Source organism: Garra rufa, chromosome 1 (assembly GCF_049309525.1).
Source record: "Garra rufa chromosome 1, GarRuf1.0, whole genome shotgun sequence".
In the NCBI taxonomy this organism is placed as follows: domain Eukaryota; kingdom Metazoa; phylum Chordata; class Actinopteri; order Cypriniformes; family Cyprinidae; genus Garra; species Garra rufa.
This window is the reverse complement of record NC_133361.1, coordinates 52,014,280-52,030,764: the sequence shown is the minus strand read 5'-3', so window position 1 is coordinate 52,030,764 and position 16,485 is coordinate 52,014,280. Positions and strand designations below refer to the sequence as shown.

Genomic DNA, 16,485 nt, shown 5'->3' with positions numbered 1-16,485 from the left:
TCAGGAAATTTTCATTCTGGAAGTGAAGTAATCCTTTAATGAAACAGAAACTCAAATCATTCTGCTGGCCAGATTCCAATAACTATAAAACAACTATGGCGCCTTCATCTTATGTTTCATTTAGACAACTCATTTCCTTCTGTCTGACATTCTCTCTTTCTTTTGAACCTTTTGAGGTGGATGTTTACATGCCAGAGTACTAGTGTAACACAGTGGTTTGACTACATGCTCTGGTTATTTCCACATCAAAAGGCTTTTCCTGTCTCACCACTGTCCTCCACTGGTCAACAGGAATATACTGAACAGCAAGTAAAGTATCTACTGTAATGTACCATTCAGAGGGTCATGAAAAAGACAAAAATGTGCTGAAAGAAGAGTTTTTTTTACAATCCCTTCTTCATCCAAAGTAATTTGCAGTGTTACATTTTATTCACTTGGTAATTGAGAGACAAACAGACTCATAAATTGTCTCCTCTCATCATTGTCAAGAAAAATGGAACTGTATTAACTTAGCCACATGTTTTTTTAAATACAAAAAATCTAATTCATAATTATTTTAAATTTTATTTAGGACTGTGGGACGCTTTCAGTGAAATCTATGCTTTGGTTAGCATAATTAAATATTATATACATGCATGGCATAGAGTTGAATTTGAAAGAAAAACATTTTAAAAATAGCAACAGATTGCAATCAGAGATTTTTTTTTTTTTTTTTCGTTCTTGACTTGTGAGCTCACAGGTGTTATCTCAGTATGCACTTCCTGAAAACAAGTCACATTCACAGTGGACTCTTCTACTCTGTAACTCTGTCTGTGGATCCAGAATCATAAACATCAGCTCTGACCACTGTGAGTATTTTCTTTAATACATCTTTAATCTGTCACAGAATAGTATAGTTTAGAGGCTAAAATTATGTAAGGAGTTGAGTCTCAAATACTGATGTTAAATACTTCATTCCTTAGGATATTTTCTATAAAACAGAGCAATGGCTTTGGAAGAGAAGCTGTGGGACAGTCTGAAGACTGAAATAGAGAAAGAAACATTTGAACTGGACTCGACACTGGGCTGTGAGTTACTGATTGATTATATCAAGTCTGTATCAATTCATTCAAATCAAATCATTCAACAAATCTGGTCTTTTGTAGAAAGGTAATATTCACTGTCTTCAATATCTTCCATAGCTGAGATTGATGAACTATATGAAAATGTAAGAACAAACTCAATATCACCATCGTTGCACGGTAAGCTAAATAAATTGTTAGATTTATATTAATTCTCCTTATTATTTGTAGTAAATATTATTATTAATAAATCAATTTGGCTTTATCTGGTTTAGATTTTCAAGACTTAACGGCAAATTCAAAATCACCCTCCTTGAATGGTAAGTTGTGATAATAATTACCACTGGCACTAAATATAATAAATCAGTGAATCAGTTGATTTTTAGTGCTATAGCGTCTTGAGTTGTTTGAGTCTAGGGAAGCAGACAAAGACCACTGCACATGACAAAATGCCAAGAGAACAGAAAAAGATAAAGAACCAAACTTATCAGATCAAAATACCAAGAATGCTCAGGACTGATACTGACAGGGTTTTGCAAAGTCATCTATGCTTTTCCTAATTGTTTTTGGGCATAAGGCATAAATCATTCCTGACACCACAAAACTTTTTTGAGTAAATTCGGAAGATTGAAGAATGCCATAGAGTGAACTTTAATGTGCACACTACATTAGAGAGTCTTGTGTATTGTTATGCTTATTAGTGCAATACATTAAGTCATTAGCTTAGCAATAGATGGTTTGTTCTTATGTCATTTGTTTAGTTACCCGGATGTGCGGCCATATTGGAGATACTCTGATGTAAACAACAGCATGGATTTCATGGTTGACGTACAACTGAATATGTTGTTCTAATTTATGCTGTATAAACCACAGAAAAACGTGTGGAAGCTGCTAAATCATATAGAGAAGGACATAATAAGCAGTAAAGAGTGCAATAGTTTGACAAACTAAATTTAATAGACCAATTCAAAGTAGATGTCACAGTTACGTCACTTGTAGCTGTGCACACAGTGATTGCAAAAAAACACTGGTAACAATTGGAGGTAAACGGATAAAACTGCTATGATTACTTTACTTTTAAATCATAAATTTGATTTAAACAATAGGTCTACATAATATTCACATATGCTGTTCATATGGGACATATTGAATTAGCCCTACAGCATGAAATATTATTTAAACCTACTGTATTACTATTAACATTTTTCCATAACATTTATTTTATCTCACAATTCTGACTTTTTTTCCTCACAAATGCAAGTTTATATCTCCTAATTCTGTCTTTAGAAGTTGATTTAACTCAAAAATAGTGAGTTTGTCAATTCTGAGGGAAAAAAAAAACAGAAGTGTGGGTTATCCCACACTTGATGAAAAAAACAGCATATGCTGGTTAGGTAGGTTTTGATGCCGGGATGCTGGTTTTAGCTGGTGTAAGATGGTCCTAAACTGGTTTATGCTGGTCTTAAGCTGGTTTAAGGTGGTCCTGAGCAGGAGGGACCAGCACATGACCAGCTAAGGACCAGCATAAACCAGTTTAGGACCAGCTAAAACCAGCATCCCAACATCAAAACACACCTAACCAGCATATGCTGTTTTTTTTTTCAACAGGGATAAACTCCTATTCTGAGCCGAGGGGAAAAGAGAGAATGATTTGTTTGTCCTTATTAGAATTGTGAGATATAATCTTGGAATTGCGAGAATAAAGTCAGAATTTTAAAATATAAAATTAATTTTACTTTTTTTTTTTTATTCAATGGCTCCATAAGACTGCCACTTGAAATCCGTCTTTTTTTTTTGCTACCAGGCTCCACCCACCAAAAAATCGGCATCCCTGTTTCGGATCTGTTAGACTATCACCATCGCTGGGTGACAATGTCTTGTAATAAGCGGTGAACATTTTTAAAATGACATCTTATAAACATAATCTATAATCTTTTGAAATCGCACTATTTTGTACCGTATCTGTGTAATCTGTATAATCTGCGTCAATGCTATCTCTCCTGAGTTTTCTGCAGCCATGATGTGCATGCCTCCTGAATGTTTACAAACCTACAGGTCCTTTTCAAAAAATTTGCATATTGTGATAAAGTTCATTATTTTCTGTAATGTACTGATAAACATTAGATTTTCATATATTTTAGATTCATTACACACAACTGAAGTAGTTCAAGCCTTTTATTGTTTTAATATTGATGATTTTGGCATACAGCTCATGAAAACCCAAAATTTCTATCTCAAAAAATTAGCATATCATGAAAAGGTTCTCTTAACGAGCTATTAACCTAATCATCTGAATCAACTAATTAACTCTAAACACCTGCAAAAGATTTCTGAGGCTTTTAAAAACTCCCAGCCTGGTTCATTACTCAAAACCACGATCATGGGTAAGACTGCCGACCTGACTGCTGTCCAGAAGGCCATCATTGACACCCTCAAGCAAGAGGGTAAGACACAGAAAGAAATTTCTGAATGAATAGGCTGTTCCCAGAGTGCTGTATCAAGGCACCTCAGTGGGAAGTCTGTGGGAAGGAAAAAGTGTGGCAGAAAACGCTGCACAACGAGAAGAGGTGACCGGACCCTGTGGAAGATTGTGGAGAAGGACCGATTCCAGACCTTGGGGGACCTGCGGAAGCAGTGGACTGAGTCTGGAGTAGAGACGTCCAGAGCCACCGTGTACAGACGCCAGGTCAAGCCACTTTTGAACCAGAAACAGCGGCAGAAGCGCCTGACCTGGGCTACAGAGAAGGAGCACTGGACTGTTGCTCAGTGGTCCAAAGTACTTTTTTCAGATGAAAGCAAATTTTGCATGTCATTCAGAAATCAAGGTGCCAGAGTCTGGAGGAAGACTGGGGAGAGGGAAATGCCAAAATGCCTGAAGTCCAGTGTCAAGTACCCACAGTCAGTGATGGTCTGGGGTGCCATGTCAGCTGCTGGTGTTGGTCCACTGTGTTTTATCAAGGGCAAGGTCAATGCAGCTAGCTATCAGGAGATTTTGGAGCACTTCATGCTTCCATCTGCTGAAAAGCTTTATGGAGATGAAGATTTAATTTTTCAGCACGACCTGGTACCTGCTCACAGTGCCAAAACCACTGGTAAATGGTTTACTGACCATGGTATTACTGTGCTCAATTGGCCTGCCAACTCTCCTGACCTGAACCCCATAGAGTATCTGTGGGATATTGTGAAGAGAAAGCTGAGAGACGCAAGACCCAACACTCTGGATGAGCTTAAGGCTGCTATCGAAGCATCCTGGGCCTCCATAACACCTCAGCAGTGCCACAGGCTGATTGCCTCCATGCCACGCCGCATTGAAGCAGTCATTTCTGCAAAAGGATTCCCGACCAAGTATTGAGTGCATAACTGAACATAATTATTTGAAGGTTGACTTTTTTGTATTAAAAACACTTTTCTTTTATTGGTCGGATGAAATATGCTAATTTTTTTTAGATTTGGGTAGATTGGGTTTTCAGGAGCTGTATGCCAAAATCATCTATATTAAAACAATAAAAGGCTTGAACTACTTCAGTTGTGTGTAATGAATCTAAAATATATATAAGTCTAATGTTTATCAGTGCATTACAGAAAATAATGAACTTTATCACAATATGCTAATTTTTTGAAAAGGACCTGTATATTGGTCTATTGGTGGTAAAGATATATACAAGCAATATTAATTAAGATATTAGCCTAATCTTTCACCTACCTGACCAGAAATGATAAGAATAAACACGAATGTTGTCAAGATTCTTGCTCTGGAAATCCTGGTTTAGCCAACCACAAATACCTTTTGTTCCTCAGACAATTTTTTTGCCCTCTTCTTGATTTGTTATAACTTTTGGCAGTCTATATTGCTTTAAATGTTTTTCCCAGTCCGACCAGTTAGTACAGCCCGAACATAACATCAATTGACCATTTTCAGCAGCAATAATCAGCAAAATTTCAGCTCTCATATTGAATTTGCTTAAGTGCTTACTTCTCAACCAGTACGGTAGTCTATGCATTTTCCAGTAGTTTCCAGTAACTTGTTCTAAACAATGTTTTACTTGAGCTATTTAAAACAAGTTCAATGCAGAGATGGTGTTTAACATGGAAAGAAATCAGTAGGAACAATGAGGATTCAGTCAGTATTCTGGAGAAGGTGATCTCTAGTGGTGGATTGGTGGTACAACTGTCAATCACTTAAATCACATCATATCCTGTTATTAAATTAGATATGATATTACCTCATATAGTTCCAAACCTGTACACCATTGACTTCAATAGTATGGGCAAGAAAAACGTCACAGAACACAAAACTATGTTACCAACATTGTTCAAAATCTTCTGAGTGACTTCCTTCCTTCTTTCTTTAAAACAAAAATACATACTTTGTCTTCCATACTTGGTTTTGTGTACTAAGTTTAACATTTCAACTTACCACTATATGTGCATTATCTTTTTCCAGCTGAGGCTGAGGCAGAGGAATTGCGCATTATGTTATTGGGTGCTAGGGGGTCTGGAAAAAGCTCATCTGGAAATACCATCCTCAGATGCAACGTCTTCAACACGGACATGCAGCTGAGCCGAGTCACACAGTTCTGTGAAAGAGCGTCTGGAAACATCAATGGGCGACCCGTGGCCATAATCGACACACCCGGACTTAATAAGATCAATCGAATGGAGAAGGAAGTCATCAGGGAGATTATGAAATCTGTCTCGCTCTATAAACCAGGACCACACGTGTTTCTGCTAGTTCAGCCGGTGGGAAACTTAACCAATGAGGACAAGAACATGCATAAATTAATCCAGAACATGTTTGGGAAGAACATTTGGAATTACACGGTTGTTCTGTTCACACACGGAGATCGACTTGAGGGGAAAATGCCAAATGATGTGATTGCCAGCTCTGACAAAGACCTTAGAGACTTTATCCGCACATGCAGTGGGGGATATGTATTCTTCAATAACAAGAACATGGGAAACTTTGAGCAAGTGACCAAACTTCTGGAGAAGATCGATACCTTGGTGGCCATCAATGGCAGAAGCTTCTACACGACGTCGTTCTACCCGAACTCGGAGAGAAAGATACGCGAAAAACAAGAGAAGATTCTTGAGGAGAGACAGGAAGAGATTGCACGAAAGGAGAGAGAGCTGGAGGAGAATTATGAAGATAAGGAGGAGTTAGAGAGGAAAAGGCGTGAGCTTTGGAGAGAGGAAGAAGAAGATGCCCGAAGACTAGCTGAGAATCCACCAAGACGCAGAACTCTGACAAATCTCGCCAGAGCCCCCTCACATGTAACAAGATCACAGATCCTTCTTTGAACAAACCATTGTATAAGTTGTTCAGGAACTTTCCAATTAATAATGGAGATGTAATATGTTTCAATTAAGTACCTAATTAAGTGTGCGCGTAGGTAATAATTATTTCTTGTCACTGAATAGCCTACTGCATATAAAATGTAAACCAGAGGTTGAATAAAACTGAAAATACCACTGTGTTCCCATGTATATGCTTGGAGATTTCCTAATTATAAACAGTTCAACTGTCATTCACCTCTAATGCTATAAAACCAGAAATATTGCTGTAATCTGTGTTCTGTAATTCTGTTACTGACTTTCTTCACTCTTACTGATTTTCATGCTTTAATGCTGTCCTCTTCTGGCAATGACTGGTTATGACAGTGGTTTTTAAACTTTAGACTTTAATGGACTTCAAGTACCACAAGATAATTTCAACAAGATGATGTACAATCAGCCAGTGATTATAAAAAAAAACTCTGCATGGTGTGCAAACAAAACTACAGTTAGAAAACGTAGACAAAACATTTTTCATATTATTTAACTGAAAAGGATAAAAAATAAAAAATTAAAATATCAATTAAAAACTCATTCAAACATCAATGTCATGGTATACATAATTTCTGTACATAATAATCATAAATCTTACATAATTTCAATTATAATGGAATCTTTATGGAAAATGTTTATTTCGTAAGTGGTGAGATCAATAAAACGTATTGGTAATATGCTCCAGGCTTTAGGACATGTTGGTTCCTCTTTGAGTTTAGTTAAAAACTTAAATTTACAGGTATTTCTCCAAACTCTCCATAGCTAGCTCTTTTGTGTAGGATCTCCATTCGTTTGGAATCTTGCCACAACCACTGAACGTTTTTTTATAATACTTCTCCAAATCAGCCTGGAATCGACACACAAACCATTTCCAGTATGGCAGCTCTGAGAGATCAGGTGTGATGGACCAGTTCTCAAGCTCTGGACCTGCTGTTCTGTACTCCTTCCATAAAACTGTCTCATCTGAGTTACGTTTTGGGAAAAAGGATTTTGTGTCACTTGCCACTGAAGATGTGCAGAAGTCTATGCAAAGATTAGTTGTACCTCTGTAAATTATTCCATTCATTCCACAGTTACGATGGAAAGGAGCAATATGATCTCCAGGATGGTCCTCCATTGTGTTAACACAGACGACATTACAGAAGGGACATTGAACCCAGCAGCACTGACAGAAATGTTCAATCAAAATCTCATCTGGTGGTTCCCTGAACATTTTCATTTCAATATCAGAGAGATTTGTTAAGTATTTGTTCAACTCTTCTGTGATGGGGCGAAGTTCTCTTTTCACAACCTCTTCCAGAAGTTCAAAGTCAGTGATGTCCTGACAGCAGTTGCCAGTGAGATGTTCTTTATTGTATTCAAGCTCATCTTTCAAACAGTCTGAGAAAATCTCCAGCCACATATTTGCATCTCCACCTTTACTCAAGACTTCAGCTGTTGCTCTTTCAGCAGCCATGATGACACATTGCTCCTTATGTCTGATGTTCCCCTTAATCATTGCAAGAGTTGAGGAGTTACCCTCTGTTATGTATGCTTTCACTTCATTTTGAATAAAATCTTCAAAGTGGTCCCTGGGATGATGAATGTACTTCATGAATTTGTGAAAGTCCTCCTCCTCTGCTAGTGCTTTCAGAATGTGTTTCTCTAGGTTTGACCGGTTGCCCTTGAAAGCTGGAATATTTGTGCGCATCTCTCCTGCCAGATCGTTTGCGGTCTTGTTGTAGACACTCTGGAGAATGGGGTTTTTCAGCTCACTACAAATCAAGGCTCCAAATACTGCAGCAGATGTTGCACCTTCACAGAATCCTTTGAAGACGCTGTAGTATTCTGGTTTCTTCTTCTCTAAATAAATCAAGGGATCATTCGCCTCTCTGAAAACCTGATGAAGCTCTGCGAACCTCATACCTGCCTCTTTGCACATATAAAGTATCAAATCAACAATGAACTCTTTCTTGAACTCATATTTTATGTACATGCACTTGTGTCCTCCAAGAGTATCTTTTACAAGTTGTGCAATTTCTTGTATGTAACTTGAATTGTAACCAATTTTTGCAACTGATTTTGACTTCACCTGGTTCTCAGTTTGACGAATGACATTGTGGATCAGTTGTTTGATTGACTCTTGCTCTTCTGGTGGTAACAGTGGAGTGTTAATGTAATTTCTGATTGATTTTTTGATGGGATTTACATATATGGTGAAATCAGACATATGAACAATGTTTCCAAATTGATTTAATCTGTCACGCACAAGTGCTTCTTCATGCATTTCATTTAGGATTGTAAATATGTCATGTTCTATATTGATTTCTTTAAAAGGTGGAACATCTCCTGTCAGCTCAGAGACCCACTTTTCCCAAACTGAATCAAATAGTCTTCTCAACTCATTCTCATCAAGAGCCTTGTCTTTAAGACTTAATGCAAGCTCTTTGCTCTTCTCTAGGAGTCGTCTTTCACGCAATGTTTTCTCTCCATCCATTTTGGTGAGAGCTTTCTTTTGATAGATGATGTTTTCTAATTTAGTTTTTGCATCTCTTACAAGCTCCCCATACAGGTGCTTGATTTTCTCTTGAAATTTCAATTTCCATTGAATCAGCATCTCCTTTTCCTTGTGTTCTTCAAAGTAATGTTTCATGAAGCTTTTCACCTTTTCAAAGGTCTTTGCCATTTCCTCTTCCAGTTCTCTACTTTCAACTTTATGCAGTTGCCTGTTGTTTATTCTGTTGCGCAGTTTGTCTTCAATCTCCAGCATGGCACTTCTGAGACTCCAGGTCCACTTTGCATACTCCTCCTCCAATTTCCTGTATGTTACAATTTCCAAAGTATTCTTAAAGCTGAAAACAAAGTTTTCATTCAGAAGAGCGTTCCAGAGGTCTCCAACACGATCTTTGAATTGTGCCAGTGTGACACCATTACTTTTTGAGGCATGAGAGAGAATTGTGCTCTTAAGCTCTTGCACATTTTCACTGTAACGTGGATTGGGTGGTGCCATGGGTGGACTGCCTTCCCAGAGCTGGGCAAAGTACCTCACATCAGTCTTTATATCAAATTTAATTACATCACTGAAACATTCTGCATCACAGACTTCTTCTTTAGCCGCTAGTTGAGTCATTTCATCTAGTTTCTCTTGCAAGTGTCTTTTCCCAACCATGTTTTTCTCACCAGCTGTAATGTCTCCAACGTTCTGATGTACAAACATGCAGCTGGGGTTCAGTCGTACCTTCTTCATCCTCAGGAAGGCTTGAACAACAATCTGAAGGATGTCCTGCATCTCAGCTGGATTCTCACCAAAGATATTGATAAGAGTCATATTTCCAAGACCAACAACAAATGTTGCCATTTCATTATCATGATTTCTTGTTGATCTGCCAGCCAACTCTAGAGCTCGAAGACCCTCAGTATCTACGACCAGAATGTAGTCAAAGTTTAACTGTTTTCTTAGTTCTTCAGACACCTTGACCAGCTGCATGAAGGCTCCTCTGGTGCACCTTCCAGCACTGACTGCAAACTGCAGTCCGAACATGGCATTCAGCATGGTGGATTTCCCAGTGCTCTGAATCCCTAAAACAGACAACACAAAGACTCTCTGGTCTCCCAGGATTTTTATAAGTTGATCTAGAACCGCTTGAACCCAAATCAGAGGCACATGAGCTGCATCACCGTCCATCAGCTCCAGTGGGAATCCGGAGATCATGAGCTCTGCAACAGTCCGTGGTAGAGAACTGACATCTAGTTTACATCCAGATCCTTTATTCTTCTTGTTCACAGATACATTTGATTCATATATCTGGCCAATTTCACGAAGTATGTGCTCCAATCCAAAAGTTGCAGCATTCAGTTTCTCAGAGAGCATCTCCAGTTGTGATTGCTCTGCTGTGAGATGTTCAGTTTTATCATGTTTCTTTTTCAAATCCAGCACTTTTGACCATTTTTCATCATATTTATGATGAAGCATGGAGAGGTCTTCTGAAGTGTACTCATCCAGGAGGATTCCAAGCCATTTAAGGAAATAAATCTTCTCGTCAACATTTCTGGAATCCATTTTATCTGTAAACAACTTCATAAAATGACTGAGGCCAGATGCTTTCTGCAGCTCACGGATTTTGTGCATTTCTGTTTGTTTTTTGCTATTGTGCATTTCAATGTTATCCCCTTGAGGTCGACGTAGTTCTTTGTTCTTTAGACACCAGTCGTGCCACAGTTTTCCCTGACAAGGCAGAAATGTTTCTTTGATTTTGGACAGCTCCTTTCCATCCAGTAGTTTCACCATCCACTCTGCTGTCTCCTTCCCTCTCCTGCAGTCATCATCATTCTCGTCTACTTTGATTCCTGTGTGTTTGCCTATATTCATAAGTTTAAAAACTGACAGTGATTTTGAGAGGCACTCTTTGATGGCTCTTCTGACATCCTCAGATATATCTGATTTATTTCTTTGTTTCAGCCCAATTTTATATTTGCCTTCCTGCAGCTTGGAAACGCCTGAGTCATCTTCAGTCAGAAGGCAAATGAGAGGCTTTCTGCTGCTGTAGAGCTTTTCCACCATTGCCACACTTTTGTCACTCCTATCAAGATTTGGCAAAAGCACTACATTTATTGAAGACTCTTTAGTCAGAATTTTTAGCTGTGTCTCATTAGATTGAGCATCACCATGAAGATTACAGAATGCAACACAGTCTGCGAATTTATCGTTTTTATCTCCAGACGGACAGTACCAGGCGATCTCAACCACTCCATCCATCAACAGACGGGATTTGCTGCTTCCACAACAGTGTCTGTGAAAAAATGTGTTATGCCGTTCATTGATCAGGCTGTTCATTAATTCAGATTTGGATGCAGAAACTTCCGAAAACCTAAAAAATGCAATCATAGGTGTCTCAGCCTGGTGGATTGTTTGGTTTTTGCTGACATTTCTTTTGTGTGACTTCCAGCTTTTCTTGATTTGTCGGAAGGTCCACAGGGGAAATTCAATCTCTTGGGTGAATGGACTGGGCACGAGCAGAGGAAGAGCATATTGACACTGTGAGAGTTTTGTTACTATGAGCTGACGAAGGAAATGATCTGCATAGAGGTACACTATCATCTGAATGTCCATCGGGTGAATGGGCTGTCTACTACTCTGTTCATTTACGGGAGCAGATCTCTTGAAAATTTTCTCAAAAGCATTGGTCTTTCCTGTATCTAACACCACGGTTCTTTGTGTGTTGTACACCTTACTGGGTTTTTCTTTTATTGGGATGTATCTTGCTCTGTAATCTGTCATCAGGAGTCTTTGAATATAAGTTTGAACCAAGTCACTCTCCTCACAAGGTTCATGCCTCTGTAATGAAGGTGCAGATACTTGCAGAAAGGCTTGTGACTTTAGTTTGCTACGGTACTTGCCCAGGAGATTAAGCCTACCAACAAGTTGATTGATGTTATCCCGCTTACATCTTTCCTTGTCTTCAAAGTGGTCTAGCCCCACCATTCCATGTTCATTGTCTTTTCCCTGATAAATTAGAAAAGAGCTTTTCATATCTCATATTCATATTTAATCAAATCACTTTAAATGTATTCAATTTATGTGAAATAAAGTCTAATCAAAGAGCGCATACTATATAGGCCATTCTACACAATTATCTATCTCCCACATTTTTCATGTCTTTATCGGAACAGTGTATGTTTTAGTCCATTGTCTGAGACTGCTTTTAACTACACGCCTAAATTTAGGAAATATTTATGTGTCCCCTGTCTCATATCTACATGGTGGCTGGGCCCCATAATTTTGAGGTAAATTGGTTTCAAATATCTGGAAATCTGTAACTTTAAGGAACGTCACTACCGAAAAACTTTTTTTCCTGCAGTTAAGCACACTTTTTTGGGTGTTACTCCATAAAGTGTATTTTTTATATGTGTAAAACTGTTCAGAACTGTGCTAGCTAACTATGTGCTGATTAGCATCTTTGAAGTAGGCTCGAAAGTATCTAAAATTGTCACAATTGGTGAAGTTTTGGTAGTGACAAACTTGTTTTTTGGGTGTTATTCCCTAATATTGTCACTACTGAAACAAACACAACCAAATCATGTCATCATTATTTCGGTAGTGACAAAAGGAAACACAATCTTTTATTTGGGGGAAATTAACAAAATCTTAGTACAGTATATGCGAATGTTTGGTATTTTAATATGTTTTAGTAGTGTTTTAGTGAGTTAAAATTCTGTGATGTGATGTGCTCGCTACCAAAACTACTGTCACTACCGAAAATGTGCTACCGAACTACCGAAGCATGGGATGTTTTGTCAAAAATAAAAAAAAAATACTGAATTATCAACTAAGATGATGTGATAGTGTTTGGTTCAATATATATTCAAACTAATGAATCCTTAACTTTGAAATATGGTCAACGTTTTGGCTTTTACAATGAAAAATTGGATTCAAAATACAACTCAAAATCTCATTAATCACACTTATTTATAAAAATGTAATTAATATTGATTTACTTGGAAAACTTCTGATTCTGATAGTAAAATAGAAAGAAATATATTTGCAAGGAAGATGTAAGCAAAATCTTAATAGGTCAGTATAACCCTTCTTATTAAATTATATATTTCTGTATTTCGGTAGTGACAAATTTGGGGACATATGTGACCCTGGACCACAAAACCAGTCTTAAGTCGCTGGGGTATATTTGTAGCAATAGCCAAAAATTCATTGCATGGGTCAAAATTTTAGATTTTTCTTTTATGCCAAAAATCATTAGGAAATTAAGTAAAGTTCATGTTCCATGAAGATTTTTTGTAAAATTCCTACTGTAAACATATCAAAATGTAATTTTTGATTTGTAATATGCATTGTTAAGAACCTAATTTGGACAACTTTAAAGGTGAGTTTCTCAGTCTTTTCGATTTTTTTGCATCCTCAGATTTCTGATTTCAAATAGATGTATCTCAGCCAAATATTGTCCTATCCTAACAAACCATACATCAATAGAAAGCTTATTTATTAAGTTTCATATGATGTATAAATCTCAGTTTTGTCAAATTTAACCTTATGACTGGTTTTGTGGTCCAGGGTCACATATTTTAAAACTTTCTAAAACTCCACAAGTACTAGAGGTGTGTACCTTGGATGTTCTACAGTTTTATTTTGCATACATACAAATTTGTGGAAAAAATCCCTTTTTTTGAAGATGTTTCCAACTGTTAAACCAATTGGCCCATATAAGTTAGTTTCAAAATCGACTGTATTGTCAGTGGGAGAGGAATATGTATGCATCAATCAATTTTTCTGGTTTTATACATCATTTTAATTTCATAATCTGCTTGTATATATTGTATTTGTGAGATAAAATTTGATTTACCTGATTATTGCCAGGTTTCATTTGAAATGTAGTGCCTAAAAATAAAAATTCCAAAATAGTTGAGAAAGACATGAAATGATAATCTTCAGAAATTATTTATAAAAATGACGTTTTTACAAAAATATTTCATAATATATTGGACTTTACTCTGATGAAAAAAGGAAATATCAGATGTTTGGTCATACAGTTGCACTTACTTTCTGGTGCAAAATCACTTCTTTGTCTTTTGATATTTGCTGCAACAGAAATTAAACCAATTACTTAAAACAAAAAATGCAAACAAGTCCTGGTGGCTTTCGGTTAAGGGATAATCCAGCTCATAAGAATATAAATGTAAAGCCAAGACAGGATGGGTGAAATATAAAAAGCTGTTGGATTTAATATTAAAAACAAATTAAAAGCATAAATCTCTAATAACCGCACAACACCGCGATCAATTAATCACATGACATGATCACCTGACTAGATCAAAACGTAAGAAAGGAAATACAAATCATCAACAACATCAATCAGACACAATATATCTAAAATCAACAAAACAAACTATTGTTACTATTACTATTGACTAAATATATTTTCATAATGTTATTAATATTGGTATTGGTGATTGTGTTGTGTGTTGAACATATTTTGTCATTGATAAAGAACTGTTTTGTTTTGTTTGTTTTTGCATACCCTGATGAAGGGTTAGCTGCAACACGTTGGTGTGCGGTCATTGGACTTTTTTTATTTATTATAGCCATTTTTAAAGGCTTTTTATATTTTACACATATATGGTTTTACATAAGTCTTATGAATATAGGCCAATTACAATTGCTCAACGTACTGCTCAGCTATCTGAATTCCTGAATCTAAAGGTCTTGAATGATTGTTGCATTTATGTATTATGTAAATGAGCTATTTAGAAAGGAGTTTCATTTACGAAATACAACCTGTTTAACCTGTTTAATAATTGTGATACCTGTCACTGTAAATGAGTCTATGACCCTGCTTCCTGGTATGCATTAAAACAATATGTAAATTAAAAGAAACTGCACTTACTTTCTTGGAACGACTCATTACTCTTTCTTTTCCTTTGTTCCGATTCCTGACAATGTGCAGAAGTTTCCACACTGTCTTTGTGATCAGTCTTTGAGAAGTGAGAACCTGTAAAAAATTGTAATTTAGTATGTGTAAAGACATATATGTGTTCATATTCAGCATTAAGATGATGATTATAGACTTTTTTGCTTACCCATGATACGTATGTCCTACAGTAGGTCAAACTGATCCCTGTCCAGCATTAATGAGAATAACTGCATCAAAGAGCACCTCACTGAGAAGGTGAAGCAAAAAAAAAAAAAAAGTGAAATCTAGAACTGAACTGATGACATAAAAGTGAGTGTGATACACATAAACATAATAGTAGATTTATTAAAAGGTTATGTGAAGTTGCATGCATTATTATGCCACATGATATGAATGCTATGGTAATCCAGATCAACAGAAATCTCTCTGGCATCTCTAGCTCTTCAGGAAATGCCACTTCTGTACAATTAAAAAAGTCAATGACAACATTTAATGTATAAAACCTATTGTGACATAATTTAAAAAATGTTTATTTAACTTTCACTTTCATTTCACATTATTAATAGCAATAGCATAATATTCTGTGACACAACGCACCTTTCATCTTACCTTCACCATGTAGCCAACTGAAATATTGTAAGATCTTCCTGGTTTAGTCTATTACAATAAGCTTTACCTATCCCATAACCACTCCCACACAGGCAAATAAAACAAGGGCAACCTGAGCTTCCTTCATTTTCATTGGTAGCAGGGTAATTTATTTGTGTTCTTCACAGTGTGTTGATGAATTGCGCTGTTTGTTTTTTTGTGAATGAGAATGACCTAATGAAAGCAGATTGTTGGACCTGCTATACTAGTTTCAGACATTAAACACAAATATCATCAACAATTATTGACAAAGATTTTAACTAATGCCTCCCAATTTAATAAAAGGAAATTTAGCCAGATTAGAAACCTGTACAGGTGGCTTTGGAACTGTCATATCTATTATATAGTTGTATGTAGTTTCTGCATTTATGTCGCATTTATTATTTAAAAAATAATGGCTGTGAGGATACAAAAGCGCACGAGCGACAGATCATGCCCTTATTCTAACTTTTATTATTCCAAAAATGTTTAAATATTACCCTAATATACTGTAAACAAAACAATGTTTTACCACAGATCCACCCAGACTAATAAAGTTAATTGATAGTAGCATAACCAACGTACCGTCTGATGATGATGAAACCTAAGGATAAACTGAAACTGTCTCACTTCATTGGGCACAGCCAAGCACTGAGGCAGAAATGAAACTTGCAGCAAGTGAAATGAAACCTTTCCTGTACAGAGACATCATCACCCTTTTTTTTCGTGCGCTTTTACTTTAATGCAAACTTACCTTTCAATCTTTCAAAATATAAATATTCGAGCACACAATAGGACATACTCAGAGAATCAGAAGCTGACATTACAAATTACTGGAAATATACAGTAGGCTAAAACCATAATTATTTAAACAGCAGTAAGTGGACCAGGAGGGCTTTTTCCATTATCTACGAGTGTGTATGTAAAGCAAAAAATATATACATAAAAAGGAGACAAAAACATAAGCACAGCGACTGTCGTCTATATTTAACAATGTTATATTGCCTATGTCCAAATAGCTCGTCTTGTTGGCAGCTAAACAAAAAATTTTTTGGTTAACTCTCACG

General features: G+C 36.6%; 2 protein-coding genes across 2 annotated transcripts; one reads left to right on the top strand and one right to left on the bottom strand.

Moving 5' to 3' along the window:
* Positions 1–985: 985 nt before the first annotated feature.
* LOC141317468 (GTPase IMAP family member 7) lies at positions 986–6,362 on the top strand. Its single transcript, XM_073833140.1, has 3 exons — positions 986–1,067; positions 1,182–1,241; positions 5,506–6,362. The coding sequence occupies exons 1-3, from the start codon at positions 986–988 to the stop codon at positions 6,360–6,362; spliced, it is 999 nt and encodes a 332-aa protein (XP_073689241.1).
* Positions 6,363–7,122: 760 nt separating this feature from the next.
* On the bottom strand, positions 7,123–11,850 carry LOC141317452 (interferon-induced very large GTPase 1). Its single transcript, XM_073833139.1, has one exon. The coding sequence runs from the start codon at positions 11,848–11,850 to the stop codon at positions 7,123–7,125; it is 4,728 nt and encodes a 1,575-aa protein (XP_073689240.1).
* Between the last annotated feature and the right edge of the window lie 4,635 nt (positions 11,851–16,485).